The 20,736-nt window shown below is 46.5% G+C and overlaps 1 protein-coding gene across 1 annotated transcript in view; it reads right to left on the reverse strand.

Annotated features, from left to right (window-relative positions):
• The window catches only part of ABCA13 (ATP binding cassette subfamily A member 13), a 369,210-nt gene extending 349,845 nt beyond the window's left edge, over window positions 1–19,365 (reverse strand). Inside the window, exons 1-2 of the mRNA XM_025853136.2 lie at window positions 19,228–19,365; window positions 766–859 (exon numbers count right to left, since the gene is read on the reverse strand). Coding sequence (XP_025708921.1) covers window positions 766–859; window positions 19,228–19,296 — 163 coding nt within the window. The 5' untranslated portion in view covers window positions 19,297–19,365. The remainder of the gene's footprint in view (window positions 1–765; window positions 860–19,227) is intronic.
• Between the last annotated feature and the right edge of the window lie 1,371 nt (window positions 19,366–20,736).

The raw sequence follows: 20,736 nt of genomic DNA on the forward strand, positions 1-20,736 counted from the left end.
CATCATCATCACCATCATCACCATCACCATCATCATGACATCATCATCACCATCATCATCATCAACACCATCATCACCATCACCATCATCATCACATCATCATCACATCATCCATCATCATCACCACCATCATCACCATCACCAGTACCGTCATCATCATCATCATCATCATCACCATCACCACCTCCAACATCATCACCATCATCATCACTATCATCACCATCACCATCATCACTGTCACCACCACCATTATTATCATCATCATCTACATCATCTTCATCATCACCATCATCACTGTCACCACCATCATTATTATCATCATCATCTACATCATCTTCATCATCACTATCATCACTGTCATCATCACCACCATATAACTACCATTGCCATCAGTATCATGTTGGCAAACTGTGAAATGTATCTCCCACTTGCACCCCTGTATCTCCCACTTTTACTTCTTCTACTCTTTATACATTTATAATAACACATAAACCTATGCCCAAAAGGCAGTTTAGTTAGAGGAATAACTAATGCAATGCTTCATCTGCTAGATGGAGCAGACATGTGTGAATATCATTTTTAAGAGAAAAAAATATAAATTGATGTTTACTGGCACATACCCCAGAAATATAGCTATTATGATATTACAATAAATATTCATTCATTCCACTAAGAATTCAGAGTCTATAAGGAACAGAGGAAAGAGCTGCACTTCTTTTCTCCAGAGCTCTGTAATTCAGAAAGCGCAGCAAAAGTGAAACTTACAATTGTCTCTGTGTCTGGGAGGTTCTTGAAAGCGTAGCACTGTCAGAATCATGAACAGGATACATGGCCAAAAGAATTCAGCAAGAGAAAGGACCTGCAGAAGATGTTAAAAAAAAAAAAATAGAGCTTGAATAAATTGCAAAGTATGACGGTCTCCCCCTCTCCTGAAGGATGGTACGCTGGCCAGGTCAGGCCTCCTTTGAAGGAGGTCATCATCATGCCAGTGGTGCATCTCTGAGAACACTATTTGAGACAGGGGCCCACAGAAGACGCCCAGTTCATTTGTCACCACATCCAGACCCATGACTGTCAGCTCCTTATGCTTCTCCCAAGAGGCGTGTCTTCTGCTTCTTCCTTTTTTCTCCACATTCTTACTTACGGCACTTCATGGCATTAAAGAAATTAAATAAATAACTTCGTTCATACTTCCCACGTTCCAATAAGTCAACTATTTTTCTTTTTCTTTTCTTTTTTCTTTTTTTTTTTTTTTTAAGTGGGCTCCACACTGGGCCCAACGTGGAGCTTGAACTCAGAACCCTGAGATCAAGACCTGAACTGAGATCAAGTGTCTGACTCAACCAACTGAGCCACCGAGGTGCCCAATACTTTTCTAATTTCTTTAACATTCCTGACTTTTCCATCCAAATAGACATTTTTCCCAGAGACGGTGGTGGCACACAACACAGACCTTCTTTTATGAGTATTTTCTTTTTGTTTTTAAGATTCTTATTCATTTATTTATTTGAGAGAGAGAAAGAAACCACGAGCAGAGGGAGGAGCAGAAGGAGAGGGAGAAGCAGACCCCACACTGAGCAGGGAGTCCGACATGGGGCCCGATCTCATGACCCTGGGATTATGACCTGAGCTGAAACCAAGAGTCGGACACCAACCAACTGAGCCCCTTCTGAGTATTTTCTAGTATTGCCACACGAGCTTCATAACTAGCATCTTACTGATTGCATAACATTCTTACCAAATGGGTATACCATAATTCCCATTCTTCCATCAATGAATATTTTTTATGCATAAATAATTTGGAGTTACTTTCTCGAGATTGGAACAAATTCCTAAAATTCAGATTATTGGAGTCAGATCTCTTCACATAGACAACAAAAGAGCTACAGATAAGGATTGCAATAATTTGCATACCCTTGAATTTTCAAAGTAAAAAAAAAAAAAAAGAAGGAACTGCCATTGATACATGGAATTTATTTAAGAAAGAAACACCCAAGGTATAGCCCAGTAAAAAACTAAGAGAAAATCCTCAATTATCACCAGATTATTTTTATTGTCGTCCTTCTTCCTTTGATTTTACGTTGGATAATGTTCTCCTGTCACTCCACGGATACAAAAGTATTTAACCAGACACAGAACAGGCTAGGCATTCAACAATGCATGAACAAAAACCTAAAATCTGCAGGTTAGGGAGTCAGGGATACTCAGTAACTAAAGATGGTTATTTCAGGCTCCAAATTATAACACTTTGAACCAAAATGAACTTCTCGTCTCTTCAGTTCCCTTGCTCTTTGCGCTGCCTGTCCCGATTCTTCCCTGTAAGGAAACAGCATCTAAATGCATCCGAGTTGGGTGTATATGGCCAAAAGCCATAAAGACAAAACACAAGTGGAAAAGGTTTCAATCCCTGCTGTAATTAAAGAAATCACCATCTTTGAAGCAGTTCATGAGGCAATACTGCTTGTGTCAAAAAGTGCATCATTGTGAAAAGTTCCTCACCATCACTGAATCCAATATCATACGTTCTGATGAGAGGGAAAGCGTCTGCAGGAGGCCAACCTCTGCTCAAATGATGGTAATTAAACCAGAAAGAGAGGTCAAGAACACTCAGAAGACCACAGATCGTTCAAGTCATCTTGTTCATTCTCTGTTAACAAATAATCATCTCCGGAAGTATGGGACTAGAGATGTGGTGGAGGAGGCTTCCCTATTTAATTCTGGTTGAATATAAATGTGCAAGACCGAAAGCATGCCCCAAAGTCAACAATGACTTGATAGCATTAAGAAGAATAAATATACAATTAATTTCTTTGGTTTAAAAATTTTTAAATAACATATGATAGCCATTTTTTTTAAGACAGCGAGGTATAAAGAAATCAGAAAACGGTCTGGACCCAAGACTCCTATAACAGCTTTTGATGTTATAAATAATTACATATATGCATGGTTAGGAAATTCAAAAAGTACAGAAAGAATACACCACTCTCCCAGAGGATAATATCGCTGAACATTTTTCTCAATTCATTTTTAAAAACATACATAAGCAGGGCACCTGGGTGGCTCAGTCAGTTAAGCATCCAACTCTTGGTTTTGGCTCAGTGTGGAATCTGCTTAGGATTCTCTCTTCCTCTCCCTCTGCCCCTCCCCCTTGCATGCTCTCTCTCTCTCTCTCTCTCTCTCTCTCTCTCTCAAATAAATAAATAAGTATTGTAAAAAACATATATAAGCATAACTAATATTTTTGGAAACAATTTTTCATATCAGCACTTACAGCTCTCCCTTATTGTTTTTAAAGAGTGCCCGATAATCTACTGTAGAATTTAATTTATTCAACCTATCGCCTAATTATGGAAACTTAGAAGGTTTTCTGTTTGGGGACATTGCTATCGTGAGTTTTCTGCACATGTTTGGCTGACTTTCGTAAATATATTTATGGAGTACCATTGCCAAATGAGATAATTGAGTCGAAGTGTGTATGATTTTTATTTTGGATAGCTAAGCAACGTGCCTTCAGTAAAAGCTAAACCAGCCATTCTTCCCTCCAGTCACACACTCAGTAGCACCTGAGATGAACAAACTTTTAAATGTCAGTGCATGTTTTATCAAACTGATAATTTTTCTTCAATTATTTCGGTCAAGCATTTTTCGTAGGTTAGTATATAATAATTCCCTGTCCATTAACTCCTGATTCTTCCCTGTTTCCGTCCATGTTTCTATTTTATATATATACATATATTACAAAAGTTTACAGTCAGACACGAGACAGGCTAGACCCTCAATAACACACAAACAGAACTCTATATTCTGCAGGTTGAGGGCTTGAGGATAGTTGGTTTAACATTACAGAGGGGGTCTTACTATTTCAGAGCCCACTCGATGCAATTTTTTTTTAACTGATCTGTACATCACTGTTTCTTCTTTTTTTTCCCCCCTGTTTTCTTTTTGAATTAAGGAATTCCTTAATTGGTCCTTTGTTGGCTTAAAGCATTGTATTGCAAATATTTCCTCCAGTGTCTTATTTGCCTTTTTTTTTTTTTAAGATTTTATTTATTTATTTGAGAGAGAGAATGAGAGATAGAGAGCACGAGAGGGAAGAGGGTCAGAGGGAGAAGCAGACTCCCTGCCGAGCAGGGAGCCCGATGTGGGACTCGATCCCGGAACTCCAGGATCATGACCTGAGCCGAAGGCAGTCGCCCAACCGACTGAGCCACCCAGGCGCCCTTACTTGCCTTTTTATTGTCAAAATCCCTGATGCAATCAATGTATCGCTCTTTTTATTTCTAGCGTCTTGGTGTTTTTCTCCCTACACATAAAGACCACCATCGTTTCAGGGACCTTGTCGTGGCCAAATTAAAACAGGCCCTAAGCAGCTGTGAAGCTACAAGTATTTACCTGTCCAGTCCTTAAATCAATGGGAAATCTCCAGTTTCAAATGGAAATAACATCGTCAAAAAAATACAACTCTACATCGTATAATCAAGAAGTTTCTTGGAGGTCTTGAAACAAAAGAGAACCCCGGTTCAACTTTAAAAAATGGTATCTCAGGTCTTTATTTACAAGCCAATCACCGGCCGCTCTGAAAAACGCAGGTGGGAAAAATCTTCCATTGTTCCGAATTTGAAGTAACTCTGTTCAGAAGTGAAGTATCAAAACACCCGGTTCTGCTGTGTCACTGCCCATTGTGGGCGCGTGAATCACCTCCTTTCATGAGACTACTTCTCTGGTAGCTCGCGGAGGCGGCCTGCTCTGTCTCATCATGGTTTTTGACTCATGCTTCTCTTCTCATGTGCCCTCATTATCCTGGAGTCTTGCCTGACATTTCTAGTCCCATCCTTGCTAAATGGGAATGCTTCCCACCGGGGCCCACACCTCAGGCCCACCAGAAGTGGCTTCCCTGCACTAGGAAAGGCGAAAACAAACTGCACTCGTGCTGTCCGAGGCTCTCGAGAAAAATAATCAGCTGGGGAACTCATCCTTGCTCGAGAAACAGCCGTCACCCAGTCCAACAACCACACAGTCGACTCCCAGGAGGGGAAGCTCCCACCAGGAGATGGCAGAAGTGCCCAGATCTGCGCACCAACGTCCACATCCTGCAGTGGCCCTCACCACGACTTGCATGGATGGCCCTCCTGGGTTCCCAAACACACAGCTGAAAGGCAGTGGCATCCGCCGAGACCTTAACTCTCCAGACACAGACATACACACGTAAAATACTGAAACTTCCTTACAGACGTTTTCTCCTCCCAGACAAAATGAGGGGAGAAAAAGGAAAGAAGGTGGAGAAGGACAACTCGTCTTTCTATAGTACAAAAACTACAAAAATGCCAAGGGACAAGTCTCTAGAGCTCAAGTGAGCCCACCACGGCTCAGTTCTGACTCAGCCCAGCAACTCCAAAACTGTAGTGTTGCAGCCTGCAATCCCGGAACCTGCATCTGTGGGGTGAGCACTCCAAAGGTGTCGCCTCTCTCCTTCTCCGAGCAGGAGGCAGGGAAATGTGGCTGGAGACAATAAATGGAACAGAGAAGTGAGCAATGAGCCTGACTGTTGGAGAATTTTCCAGGGCTTCACATAATCAGGTGGAAAGAATCCAGAGTTAGAGAACAATTTCCCCAACTGGATGCAGTGAACATGGCATAAAACATGAGAATCCCAAAGCAGAGCACAGAGCCCATCTGGTGTAATAATGTCTGCGTCTCATCCCATTGGGGGGTGAGCCCCCCGACTCATCTCCACTCTCGTCCCAACCATCCCTCCTGCGCAGACAATTGGCACATAGAGGGTGTGCTCAGAGATCGCGCTAGAGTTTGAAGGAGAAATCAAACTGGTCTCAGATTTATCAAAAAGAGAGTCGAGAACAAATATAACACCCGGCTGAGCTCTCCAAGGATGAATCAGATTAAAAGGAAGAGCAAAACAGCTGTCTAAACATTCTGGAGGGAAAGAAACAAATAAGCAAACCAAAGTCATAAAGCATGACTGGGAAGTAAACAACGCAGAGAAAATGAAGAATCTCTTTACAACTGTTTCATAAAGGAAAACAATTTAATAAGAACAAACATCCAGAAAACAAAAGCTCAAAAAAAAAAAAAAAAAAAAAGATGCTAAATGAAAAGAGAGGTTGCACAGATCTAAGGAACACGTAGCAATGACCGAATCATCACCGCGGAATTCTAAATGATTTAGAAACCACACAAAGAGAAAAAATGCCAGTTAAATTCTGATTTCTGCATTAGAGAAACAGTTTGAGATAAGAACAGTGATTTTCTTTAAAACATTTTTAAAGGTAGGGCCATAAACACAGAAGAGTGTCCCTGAAGTAGAGAATCCAACAAAGATGACAAAAATTATGCCCAGAGACAGAACACAGGAGAACTTCTTAGAAATAGAGAAGACTTTTTCTGAAGACTCATAGAGTATGCTGTATTTCAGGAGGAAAAAATAAGCTACAGTTGAACCATGGCTATTGAACTCCAAAGCTAAAGGAACAATACCACAGGTATCCAGAGGGGAAGAAGAAAACCAACTCACTAACAAGCAGGGAAAAAAATCAGTCCAGCCTCAAGTATACCCCAATAACATTCAGTGCTTGGTGCCAATGCATCAAGATTGGCAAAATTCAAAAAGAAAGTATGATACAAACAGGATAACCAACCAAAATAGCCCTTAAGTGAAAACCAACATACATATATTCTCTATCATAAAAAAGAAAAACCACAGATCATTTATTGACCATGAACCTCGAGGGGGAAAATCGTGGTGATGAAATCCAGCCAAAATAAAAATGGGACAAAATTTAAATTCCAGTAACGTCATTTCTGTTTCAGGTAACACACAGACTAGAAACAACAGGACTCTTGCCACAAGAACATGGTTTTTGTTGCATTGCTGGTCTCCCAGACAGTGATCTCCAAAGAACTGGGACAAGGAGAGGCACAAAAAATAAATCAAAGAGAAGACCAAAGTCATAAGCTGAATCTTTAAACGTAAGATTTAGTTACAGAGGACAGTCCCCTCGAGGGGAATGGAGGGAAGGCAGGCAAGGCAATATTCAAATAACAAATGACTGAGAATTTTCCAGGACATACAAAAGACACACGTCCATTGATAAAGGAAATACAACGTTTACCAGGAAACACAAATCCACTTTAAAACCTTCACCACAGGGCGCCTGGGTGGCTCAGTCGGTTAAGCGTCTGCCTTCGGCTCGGGTCATGATCCCAGGGTCCTGGGATGGAGCCCCGCATCGGGCTCCCTGCTCGGCGGAGAGCCTGCTTCTCCCTCTCTCTCCGCCTCTCTCCCTGCCCATGCTCTCTCTCTGTCTCTGTATCTCTGTCTCAAATGCATAAATAAAATCTTTAAAAAAAAAAAAAACCTTCACCACAACTAAGTCCAAGAAAAGACTTCAATAGCAATTCAAGAAATAAAGTCACACTACCTCAGAGGAATGCTTAGACTTGCCAAGGATTCATCAATAGCAAGAAACCAGAAGGTAATTAAATATCTGTAGATTGCTTGAAGAAATTTGGTCAATCTAGAATTACATACTCAGAGAAATGACCTCTCAAGAACAATGGTGAAAGAAAATGTTCAGTGAATTAGAAACCAAGTTATCCAACTAGAGACCAACGCTAAAGGAACTTGCAAAGAATAGGCTTAGATTTCAATAAATGCTTGGATTAAGCTCACTGTTTGAAAGACAAGGATTTTCAGGCTTGATTTAAAAAAACTATATGTTGGGGCACCTGGGTGGCTCAGTCCTTAAGCGTCTGCCTTCGGCTCAGGTCATGGTCCTGGGGTCCTGGGATCGAGCCCCGCATCGGGCTCCCTGCTCGGCGGGAAGCGTGCTTCTCCCTCTCCCACTCCCCCTGCTTGTGTTCCCTCTTTCACTGTGTCTCTCTCTGTCGAATAAATAAATAAAAAATCTTTAAAAAAAATTTTTTTTTAAATTTTAAAACTATATGTTATTTGGAACAGATAAAATTAGAATATAAGGATACAGACTGGTTGAACTAAAGAGATGAAAAAGAGGGGTGTCCGCTTGGCTCAATCAGTAGAGCATGGGACTTGACTGACTCTTGATCGCAGGGTCATGAGTTCAAGCCCCACACTGGGTGTGGAGCCTACTTAAAAAATAAATAAATAAAATAAAACAATTTCTTTAAAAAAGAGAGAGATGAAAAAGACATACAAGGTAAATATTAAAATTAGGTGGTGAACATATGATCCAGCAATTGCACTACTGCGTATTTACCCCAAAGATACACATGTAGGGATCCGAAGGGGTACGTGCACCCCAATGTTTACAGCAGCCATGTCCACAATAGCCAAACTGTGGAAAGAGCCAAGATGTCCATCGACAGATGAATGGATAAAGAAGATGTGGTATATATACACAATGGAATATTATGCAGCCATCAAAAGGAATGAGCTCTTGCCATTTGCAAGGACGTGGATGGAACTGGAGGGTGTTATGCTGAGTGAAATAAGTCAATCAGAGAAAGACATGTATCATATGACCTCACTGATATGAGGAATTCTTCATCTCAGGAACAAACTGAGGTTTGCTGGAGTGGTGGGGGGTGGGAGGGATGGGGTGGCTGGGTGATAGACATTGGGTAGGGTATGTGCTACGGTGAGCGCTGTGAATTGTGCAAGACTGTTGAATCACAGATCTGTACCTCTGAAACAAATAATACAATATGTGTTAAAAAAAAAAAGATGGCAGGAGGGGAAGAATGAAGGGGGGAAATCGGAGGGGGAGACGAACCATGAGAGACGATGAAGTCTGAGAAACAAACTGAGGGTTCTAGAGGGGAAGGGGGAGGGAGGATGGGTTAGCCTGGTGATGGGTATTAAAGAGGGCACGTTCTGCGTGGAGCACTGGGTGTTATATGCAAACAATGAATCATGGAACACTGCATCAAAAACTAATGATGTATTGTATGGTGATTAACATAACAAAAAATTTTTTAAAAACTAGCTGGTGAAATCAGACAAGAGGCTTTAAGGCAACATTCTTAGATATAGAAAAATGATCACTACATAATAAAAGACGTGCTAGGATAGGAAGATGCAATAATTGTATGTATCTATAAACCTATTAAATACCCTCAAGAAATATAAAACAATAAGTGATAGAAATACAAAAAGAGAATTACAGGTGCGCCTGGCTGGCTCAGTCGGGGGAGTGTGTGACTTGATTTCAGCTCAGGTCATGATCTCAGGATCCTGGGATTGAGCCCCGTGTCGGGCTCCATGCTGAGCAGGGAGTCTGCTTGAGATTCTCTCTCCCTCTGCCCCTCCCCCTGTTCATGTGCTCGCTCTCTCTCTCTAAAATAAATAAATAAATAAAATCTTTAAATAAAAACAAAAACAAACAAAAAAGTTTCAAGCTAATCGTTTTTGAGAAGGTAATTACATACATGAATCAAGAGGTGTGCTCAACAATGCTTCCATTATTTGTGAATGAAAAAAAAATGGAAGTCAGGCAAAAAAAAAAAAATAGGAGAACGGATCATTAAATTACTGTGCACTGGAGCAATAAAAGTCAGTGTACTTTTTTTTAAATTTTATTTATTTATTTGAGAGACAGCATGACAGAGAGTGGGGAGGGAGGGGCAGAGGGAGAAGCAGGCTCCTCGCCGAGCAGGGAGCCTGACATGGGACTCGATCCCGGGACCCCAGGATCATGACCTGAGCCGAAGGCAGACGCTTGACTGACTGAGCCGCCCAGGCACCTCTGAAGTCGATATACTTTTTCATTTGTTCATTCAGTCATGCATTCATTCATCCGGAAGTGTGTAGCATGTTTCAGGCACTGGGGAAACACACACGGCCGAGCGTCTGGGAGGATGGAGAACATGTACGTGTGCACACCCCGTGCGTGGGACTCTTCTGCGGACGCCCACATGAGGACGACCAAGCCCTGTCCTCATACCCTACCCAGAGCCCTGGAATGTCTACAGGCTCATCCAATATTTTAGCCTTCCAAAACCAGCGAGGTAGGTAACTTTGTGCCAATTTTCCACATCAGGGACAGACATCATCATTATCTTGCTCCGTACCCTCGAACTAGTTTGCGATGGAACGTGGACTGAATCTCAGGCCTGTGCATGAAATAAATCCTTTTCCATCTGACTTGAACGGAACCTTCTACAGGCTGAGTTTAATTAAACCCATCCTTAAATCCTCCAGGTTGCTCGGGCAGCATATGGTTTCGGTTACGACCGAAAACCACAATGAATAAAACACCCCTGGCACAAAAACTAAAATCACCAATGAATCAAGAGGGAAGAGCTTTTCAGAGGGAGGAGGTGGTCATGAGACCCACTGGCTGGGCGAGGAGGAAAACATCACAACAAGTTTAGAATATCAAGGAAGTTGAAGCAAAGCATGTAATTAGTCTCCTGCCTGATCTTTGGAAACAAAGGGCTTTGTAGAGAGTGTGAAATTCTATTGTGTCTCTTTGGGGCAGATGGGCCTCCGGGATGCCAGCCGCTCGGGAGAGGAGACTTTCCCAGAAGTATTACGAGGTCCTAGCCATAAAACAGTGCAACAAGAGCAGGTCCAAACAAAGCCCGAGTCAAAACCAAATTGCAGCCATCAGCCCAGTTGGCCTCAATCCATTGCCCTTCGGAGCACGGGACACGCCGGACCTCTCCATCAGCGTCCAAAATTCCCTCCCTAAGAGAGCCCGTGCAAATCCTTATGCTGGCCGCTGAGTTAGCTGGGATGGAAAGAGACGGGCCAGCTCTCTCGCTTCCCTTGTTTGTTCTTTACTGTTATGGCTTTTTAAGCTTTACATTGAATAACAGTTGCTTTTCTTTCAGCGCTCATGCATTAAACATTCATGTGGCACCTACTGCGGATGTTCAAAAACAGACTCGACCACGTTTCAAAATATATGACAAAATAAACTTTTTGGTACCACAAGGCAGAGAGGAGCCATTGCCTGGGAGGCGGGGTCAGACCCCCTGAATTCGGATATAATTTTTATAAAGATCAACTAAAGCTTCGCAGAGTAACCACAAGCATACCTTAAGTAGGTGGAAGTCCCAACCAGAGTAAATTCAAATCTAGTGAAACTAGATGTGAGCAGACTGTTGATCAAACCTGTGGGTGAATAAAACATACTTCTTGCAGGGGCGCCTGGGGGGCTCAGTTGGTTAAGCGTCTGCCGCCTTTGGCTCAAGTCACGATCCCAGGATCCTGGGATCGAGCCCCGCATCAGGCTCCCTGCTCCGCGGGGAGTCTGCTTCTCCCTCTCCCGCTCCCCCTGCTTGTGTTCCCTCTCTCGCTGTGTCTCTCTCTGTCAAATAAATAAAATCTTAAAAAACACACACACACACCAGAGAAAATCACCAGCCTCCTAATTACGAAATTGGAAAAGAATTTGATGGGCAATTTATTATTTTTTTTAAGATTTTATTTTTAACTTATCTCTACCCCCAACGTGGGGTTCGAACTCACCACCCCGAGACTTAAGAGTCGCACGCTCCACCGACTGAGCCGGCTGGGTGCCCCTGTGGGCAATTTATATGAGGGAAAATACAGATAAATATGTTCCTTTTTACAGGAACCTCTCAAAAGAGAAGATTGACTAAACCTTAATATGCCACTGGACGTGGATGAAGTAGGCCAGCAGAGACCACACGCACTCACCACCACGGGCCCCGAGGACACAGCACCGGACACACCAGTTGGCACCATGTGACCTGCACATCCCTTCTGAAAGGAAGTCGGTCGGCGGGTAGCATGGCCCGTAGCGATGGAAGGTAGTGTGAGTGCTTTCGGCTGAGACATTATCACTGTGTGGAATTTATTCTAACGTTTCTGTGTTTGGGGCCGAGGAAAGATTCCGTGCTCGCGGCCCCCCCCCCCCCGGGGGCACACACAACACTGTCTGACCTTCCGTGTGGGTCCCTGCTGGCAGCCTCGTGTCCCACACACAGTCAGGATCCCTAAGTCTGGGACAGAGGACAGGGTGCGTGGCGGACACACACCTCCTTGCTTCTTCCCCCTCGTCCCTGAGGAGTGGTTGTTTTCCAAACGGGAGCTCGCGGGGGCACAGGTTAGGCTCTGCCAGGAGTTGCAGCTTCGAACCCGCAGGGGGACACGTGCCTGTGAGCACCCCCTGGGGACGAGCCCTGGCGACCTGCTCCAGGACACCAGTAACCAGGGTGGGACTGGGCGCAGTGGAGTCCCTCCCTCGGGTGAGGGGTGATTCAGCCACGGGAAAGAGGGGGCAGGCAAGGGGGGCAGACACAGCTGAGTGGCAAACGCTGAGCTGACCTCAGAGCCCCAGGGTGACAAAATGAATGTGCTCCCCAGTTTACGTGGTCCCCAGGACACGGCTGGGGCCTCCAATACAATCTCCTAAAACAAGCCTGAAGTGCCCCTTGTCCCTGGTCTCTGGAGTTATTGTTACCGGGAAGTTGGTTGGGTTCGGTTTGGTTAACCTTTCCTGTAATTGGAAACCCAGTCTTACCTGAGGTCAGAGTAAATAAACCAGGGAAACTCCAGGTTTCCCAATAAGACCCACATTCCTGAGTAAGGAGGAAACACCTGTCCGGAAAGATAGAGGGCTCCGCTTTTGGTTTTTGGTTGTTTGGTTGTTGTTGCTTTTGTTTTGTTTTTGTTTTTCATGGAAGCCGCACAAATTCACCATTCTAAATAAAATCTCCCAGGACTAGGGGCGCCTGGGTGGTTCAATCCATTTAGCGTCTGCCTTCTGCTCAGGTCATGATCCCGGGGTTCTGGGATCGAATCCTCATTGGGCTCCGTGCTCAACGGGGAGCCTGCTTCTCCCTTCCCACTCTGCTGCTCCCCCTGCTTGTGCTCACTCTCTCTCAAATAAATAAATAAAATCTTAAAAAAAAAAAAGAAAGAAAGAAAGAAAGACTGGATATTCTTGCGTTCTTAAACTTGGGCCTTGATGCAGAGCAGAAGAACGCCCACAGTGAGCAAAACTGTGAGTAAGATAAGACACTTTGTTTACAGAAAGAGTGCCCACTGCCCTCCAGAGCTGGTCTGTGTGGCGCTCTATTCCATCCCAAGCACGCTGAGACCGCTCGGAGGAATCGGAAGCACTTGAAAATCCATCAAAATGAAAGAAACGGCCCTGCTGACATCACGATTATGACCGGGAACAAAGCAAACAAACCCACACAGGCTGCCCCCATCTAAAGATACAAAACGATGTTTGCTTTTCAGTAATTCGATTTCAGAACCGCTTTTCCTGGACCACTGCTCTGAGTAAGCTGAGACACACCTGAGTGACCCTCGGTGACCCTCAGTGAACTTCAGTGATGGCCAGCTTCCCCACCCCCCACCCCCCCAGGGCTCAGGGCCACCGGCTCACCTGCTCACCTGCCGGAAACAGCGTGCCAGCCAGAGGGAGAGCGCGCACGGCCGTGTAGGCTGTCCAGGGCTTTTTGCAGGGAGACGTGGATTTGCCTGTCACTGCTGGGGACAGTGGCAAGGTCCAAGGACACTTTGCCACCCTCTCCCCATCTTGGGAGCAATGCCTGGTCTGTAGCTCTAAGGAGCATGGGTGGAGGTCTCCTGGGGGTCACTGCTCAGAGGCAGGCAGCAAAGATGCCCTGACCCCAGGGACATCCGAACAGTCAGAGCCCCACACGCTGTCCGTTCGGCTGAGCGCAAGCTCAGCAAGGAGGGAGGGCTGGTGCCACCATGACCGCCACCTGGGGCGAGGAAGGGCCAGCAGGCTGTGTCCTGGACCCGGCTCGAGAGGCCCAGGTCCTACCGTGAGAGCACCCCAGGGCCTCCTGACGGGCCGGAGCCCACCGAGGCCGGAGGTCCTCGGCTCGGACATGGACAGACAGTGGAAAATGCCAGAGCCTACTGTTCCCTACGGTCTCACCGTGGGGGACTTCCCTCTGCCCAGGAGCTCACCATCAACCCGCCGGTCCCTGCCCTGAGGCGGACCACAGACACTCTTGTTCTCCGGCTTGTAGACTCGGATCTGGGACGGTGGGTGTCTGCGGGCCAGGCCTGGCTGTGGAGTTTGCGAAGGCAGCCCGCGTGGACCGAGACCCTTTCCCCGGGCCAGCACCGATGCACCCCAACTGCCTTCCAGGCGACAGGGGAGGCCTCACTTTGACAAATCAGGCCTCCAAACGAGACAATAGTGGTAAGTGAATCTCAGCCACCTCTTTTCAGCACCAAGATTCCACGCCAGTGACTTTTCTTTAATTTTTCATCCACGAAACCACGTGGAGGTCATTATATCTATGACCCCTTCAGTAGCACTTCCAACATCCGTCTGTTCATAGAGTTCATGTTTGAACTTCTGAACTGTCTCATCTCCTCTGATATAAAGCTATTCTGCTATATTCTTATAAAGATTTTTATCTCTAGGGGCACCTGGGTGGCTCAGTCGGTTGAGCGTCTGCTTTTGACTCAGGTCATGGTCCCAAGGGTCCTGGGATCGAGCCCCAAGTGGGGCTCTCTGCTCAGTGGGAGTCCACTTCTCCCTCTGCCTTCCCCAAATCTTGTATGCGCTCACGCTCTCTCTCTCAAATAAATAAAATCTTTAAAAAATAAAAATTTAAAAAAATAAAGATTTTATCTCTACATAATCTCTACACCCGGCAGGCTCAAACTCACAACCCGAGATCTAGAGTCACGTGCCCCACCAACTGAGCCAGCCAGGCACCCCTATTCCGCTGTTTTTAAAAAAATATACAACTATAGCATGTTGTCAGGAGCCAACCTTTGATCTTTTTTCCAACCTGCCAAGCAAAGAGGTCAGCTCTTAACCTTTCACACTCTGGTTCCAATGAACACTCTTAAATCATACCTTTATAGCGAATCTGGCAACAAATAATCAATAAGTTGTAATTATACAAAACCAGCCGGGATCATTCTCTAAGACCTAAACAATTTCCAAGAGAAATTAAGACCTACTTTACTCCCGGGACTTGATAGCTAAGATTTCTTGCAAGGTCAGAAAAATACAGAATCATGGCCAGCATGCTGTTTCCAAAGGGAAATTATGTCGGGACACTAGGTTAGGGTGGTAGCACCTACGTGCAGGGATGGACAAAAACTCAAAGATCTCATAAAAGGAAAACACACACGCACATACATGCAACAGCCCTGAGGTCTGCAGTCGCTGAAGCTCGGCTTGAGAATTGGTTCTTCATGTGTGAAACCAGAAGAGGGGTTTCCCAGAGGGTGGTTTCAAGGACCAGCCCCAAGGAACTCAGCCCGGGTTGGGGTGGGCTTCCTGGGGGCTCTCCCGTGGGAGCGGGGAGGAGTTCGAGTCTGGCTTTGTACTGAGTGGAAAGCCCACGGGTGTGGAGCTAGCTCAGCCTCGGGGCTTCCTGGGAGCTAGACCAGAAGGAGCCAGCTCCAGTGAAGACCCCATCACCCTTGTCTGTGCCTAAGAGCAAGTGTGTATTCTGCCAGATACGTGGTCCTTGAAAGCAAGAATACAGTGCTTCATGGGCAGGGAGGGCTCTGGGTTAGGAGTGGGTCTGTCAACAGGTGAAAGTGGGTTCCTCTTTGACTAGGTGGCTGGTGGCGTTTTGTGATTTCCGTCAGCCCCCCTGAGCCCTGGCTGGGAGTGGACCACGGGTGTGTTAGGACAATGCTGTCCTTACATTCAGGTATGCTCCAGGCCCCCCTCCACTAGCCCAGGTCTTCAGTAAAAGTTCACCAAACCCTAAAGGTTTGCAACAGTTTTCATTAAAGGAGAGGGAAACTAGAAACGCAGAGCAGAGAGTATGATTTTAAGACACACAGGAGACTCTGGGAACAGTCTCCGCTCCGTGATTGAGGGGCGGACTGGGGGAGCAGTGCCATCCACCTGCATAGGTGACAGGTCGGCCCCCCCCTAACAAAACACGGAAAGCCCCCAAAGTTGCAGAACAAGGAGATACCCCATTCTTTCTTCTTCCTGTTGTTAGTAAATTATTAAAGTGAGAAGCGATGTATCAGACTCATTTACAGTTAATAAGAAATGCAAAAGCGCATATATAAATTCATGTGGCCAGTGGCCATTCGCTAATGTTGGCCAGGTTGCCTGGAAACGGCCCAGGTGGGCGCTCCTGGGGGACCTTGCTCTGGACGTGCCCAGCCAGTGCCCTCGCCTCGGACCCAGAAACCAGCTCCAGGAAATTCATTCAAGAGAAATGACCCTAGCAGAAGACGTGTCCCTCATGCAGAACAAAGATGTCATGCCCAACAGTAAGAACCAGGAGGAACCTGACTATCCAGCATAAGGAAACGTCTCAATAAATTATGTGCATCCAGGGCGCCGGGGTGGCTCAGTAGGGTAAGCATCTGCCTTCGGCTCAGGTCATGATCCTGGGGTCCTGGGGTCCTGGGATCGAGTCCTGCAACGGGCTCCCTGCTCAGCAGGGAGCCTGCCTCTCCCTCTCCCTCTGCCTGCCACTCTGCCTACTTGTGCTCTCTCTCTCTCTCTCTCTGTCAAATAAATAAAATCCTAAAAAAAAATTATGTGCATCCAACTGATGAACTATTTTGTGGTAAAACCTATAAATATGAAGACCAAACAGAAACTTTCAAAACGTTGGGCTTCCATGCTAAGTGAAAGCAAAATGGAAAAGGCTACGATTTTCATGATGTAAAAATATCACATCATGTATGCCTAATGACAAGAAAAGACCAAAGAAGTAGAAGACGCATTAGGATAATGACATTTTTAGAGGGTTTTTAAAGAGGTCCTCATTGCCCCAGTGCCCTTTGTGCAATAGATAAAAATCGGGAGAAAAAAATAAGTGGTATTAAAATAGTTATAAAAACATTCTTCTATTTCAAGTCATTTTTCCAGGGCGCCTGGGTGGCTCAGTCATTAAGCGTCTGCCTCCAGCTTGGGTCATGGTCCCAGAGTCCCGGGATCGAGCCCCGCATCGGGCTCCACTTCTCCCTCTCCCACTCCCCCTGCTTGTGTTCCCTCTCTCGCTGTGTCTCTCTCTGTCAAATAAATTAAAAAAAAAAAAATCTCAAGTCATTTTTCCCCCAAGAAGAATAGAAAGTCAGCAATCTATGAAGCTAAGTATGAAGATAAAGATAAGGGGTATTACTCATCCATTCTACACCATTCTATTTTTCTCTGTCTCAAGTGTCCATAATAAAGCATTTTCTAAAAGAACTGCAACAGGGGCTCCTGGGTGACTTGGTTGGTTGAGTGTTTGCCTTCGGCTCAGGTCCTGATCCCGGGGTCCTGAGATCGAGTCCCGCATCGGGCTCCCTGCTCAGCGTCAAACCAGCTTCCCCCGCTCCTCCCTGCTCTTGTTCTCTCTCGCTCTCTCTCTCTCGCTCTCTCTCAAATAAAGAAAGAAAATCTCTGAAAAAATAAAAGAACTACAATAATAAAATACAATGAAATGAAGATGAAATGTAAAATTGCATATGTACAAAATCAGAAAATATAAAAATGGCACAAGATTTCGATCTGCTTTTCCCTGATCATGGTTCCTTCCAGTGTGTTCGTCCTACAAACTGTGCCCGCTCCCTATTTACTACGGAAACATTGGTTCTAGACCCTGTGGTGTCTATGCCCTGTGATCTTGCTCACCTAAGCAGTGCCGCGCTAAATACCTTTGTGCAAGTATCATTTCCCTTTTGTGCAAGGACACTTGTAGGATTTTTCCCCAGAAGGAGCTCATTAAATAGGTAATTTGTCCCACTGCGGTTCTGGGTCCTGAGCTCCAGCTCCTTGAGGGCAGGGTACGCGTTTGTCTGGCCACCCAGCATCTAGCACCCAGCAGAGATGCCATAAATCCTGTATTCCTTTCTTACTTCGCTCTTTCAGCCAATATTTATTGCACACCTGTTGCGTGCCAGGTACCGTCTGGGCACTAGGGAATATGTTGGCGAACAAATCAGACTAAAACTCCCCGCTCCCGGGGATCTGAGATACCGAGGCGGGCTCCAGAGCAAGGTAACAAGCAAGTAAATTGGTGGTATGTTGTAAGGTGAAAAACACCACAGAGACAAACAAGGCAAAGAAGGATGGGATGCAGGACAGCACTTAAATGAGCCGTGGCCAGATAAATCAATGAGTTGTGTATTTCTATCTGATAAGCAGGCTCATCTCAGCAGCATTAATCACCATGACTATGTTGAAACCATCGAAGCACCTGAGGCTTTGCAGGGGAGACGGTCCTGGTCCCTGCCCCCCTGAGCTGATATACAAAAAGCAGGAATTGCGGTACCTGGCCAATTAACTTTCACCCGGGGACATTCTTTCTTAGAAACATAGGCTCAGGTCCTCAAAACCTATACGTCAGTAAACAGACTCGTAAATTGAAAAACACCTACACAGACCCCAAGCACTAACAATAAAGAACAGGAGCCTCTCTTGTTGGTTCCTGATCTTAAAACTTTGGTGCAATCAAATTTCCCACCAAAGTCGTGCGAATCCTGAAGGCCCCTGCACGAGAAAGAAAACACCTTTTCTGACATTCACCTTATTTGGGGGAAGCATGTTCTGCATAAAGAGAAATCGGCAAAATGAAATTCAGTGTCAGTTACTGAATGTCTTCAAAGAGAAGAGCGGGTGAGTGGGTCAGCAGGAAAACCCCATACGCTGTGTGGGCCTTAAAATCCGCAAAGTCTACAGACACGACTGCAGATCTATTTCTGCTGGAAATGATATTGGTATGTGTTAATTTTAATCTGGCGGAGTTAGAAATAAAGCAGAGGTCGCCAGAGTGATAAGCCGGCTATTTCTGCATCGTTAAAAGTATACTTACAGGGTGTTTATGTAACATTAGCACAAGGCTGCTTTGAGCCATTCCAATCCCCTGAGGAGCGCCTCGAAATATCATTTGGACAGGGCTCCAAAAAGCTGCGAATTAACAGCGAGTGGATGGCTCGTACCAGCTCTGGGGTCATGGGGTCCGTACCTGTAACATACTATTTAAGCCCTTGTGCCTTCCACCAGAGGCATCTGCAGAGGCCCGGAAACACTAATTATGGTTCAAATTCCACCTTTATTTTTATTTTTTTTATTTTTTTTTATTTTTTAGAGTTTTTCTCAATTAGCCCTTTTCTGACAAGACGGTGCAGCCTGGTTGTGACAGTTCGGCTACTCTGGCCCCTAGGGCAGCCTCCCCCAGGTTCCCTGCAGGGGTGGAGCAGGCAGGCCACGTCAGCCCCTCAACTCCTCCATCTCCCGGATCCCTGAGCCTGACACTACCCCGGGACCCCCGGGGAAGGCGTGCTGCACTCACCGGATGCCTGAGTCTGCAGAGCCAGTTCTTCCAGAGCAGGGCTGCAAACTGGCGCCCAGCCGGCCCCATGCCGGCCCTCCTGTTCTCGGTCAGGAAGCCAGAGAAGCCCGGGCTTATATCTGCAGATCCGGGCGAAGGCCGGGCGCACGTTAGTCAATCCCAACAAGTGAGTGATGCAAGACAGATTACTGGTGGCTGAGCACGGCGGGCATCGAATGTCCCCTCTTGTTCTGTTCTGTTAAGAAATCTTTCCTTTTCACGGGCTGCCCACTGTTGGGAGGGTTGGGTTACTGGGGGCAGCCTCGCGCCCTTTCCCGCGTGCGCACAAGGTTCCAAGAGCACACAGCCCTAGGGCGAGCGGCGGGAAGCGGGGAGGCGCTCACGGTCACGCAGACCCCTCGGCCCTGATGTGAATTGCCTGGAATTCTTCCTCCCCCCGCCCACCCCACCCCCACACACACTTCAGCTATCACACGAATCATCAACCAGAACCTTTTCCATTTTGGAGGCCCCCTGGTAGGGAATCGGAGGGAAAAGGGATGGAAGCCGTGTGGGTCTCCCCGGGAACAGGGCAGGGGTGGTTAAGTTCAAGGTCAGCCGCGCTGCTGCACGCGCGCGCACGCGCACACACACACACACACACACACACCCCTGTCCCCCAAGGGGTCGGTGCTTCGGGAAGGAGGCTCAGCAGGCAGAGCAAGGGGTCCCATCAGCCTTCCCTCCAGCCAGTGAGCAGACCCTAGATGACTTGCTGAGTCAGGACTAGTCAGCCTCTCTCCCGTCTGCCCTTGATCACCGCGGCCCTGGGAGAAAGGCCGATGGCCAAGCGCCAGGAGCAGCCACGGTGGGGGCTCTCTGGCACCTTCTCCGAGCTGGCAGGACTCTGCAAGCCTGTGGGTCCCTGGGGCCCCGGGTGAGTCTTGCACACATTACCTTGTCAAGCAGCCTGCTGGATTCAGCGGGGCATAGGTTGCTCCATCGTCCCCGGGGCCGAGGCTCTGGGGTTCCTGTTGCCCCCAGTTGTGGTCAGAGGAATGTCAGGCAACCAGCACCTTGTGGTCTTCCATGCCCTAAAGCAATTTGCACAAGCCGAGAATGCTCCATCAGTGGCTTTTGCAACAGGAAACAGGGGCACAGGCTTCAGCAAAGGGATTGACTCAATTATCCCATCGACCTATTTTTTAAAAGAACCTGGTTTAAAAACTGTAATCTGTTATCGGTTACATATTTCGCAGCACGAGAGGGAAGGCTGGCCCTGGGGCAGGGGTGGGGCACAGGGGTGGGGCGCAGCCCACAGGCCAGCGCGCCCCACCGCCCTTGGCCTTTACGCCCTCCAGGCCCATCCTGTTCCCTAAGCCTTGCTACTCTGACTCCCTCCACAGACAACACAACACTTTATATCACAGGGACTGTCCCCATCTTTTTAAAACTCCAGTACAAGGAAAAGCCCCCAGCTATGGGTTTGTTGTTGTTGTGTGTGTGTGTGTGTGTGTGTGTGTGTGTGTG

Source organism: Callorhinus ursinus, unplaced genomic scaffold (assembly GCF_003265705.2).
Source record: "Callorhinus ursinus isolate GAN/ISIS: 27379988/994484 unplaced genomic scaffold, GSC_fseal_2.0 scaffold60, whole genome shotgun sequence".
Taxonomy (NCBI): domain Eukaryota; kingdom Metazoa; phylum Chordata; class Mammalia; order Carnivora; family Otariidae; genus Callorhinus; species Callorhinus ursinus.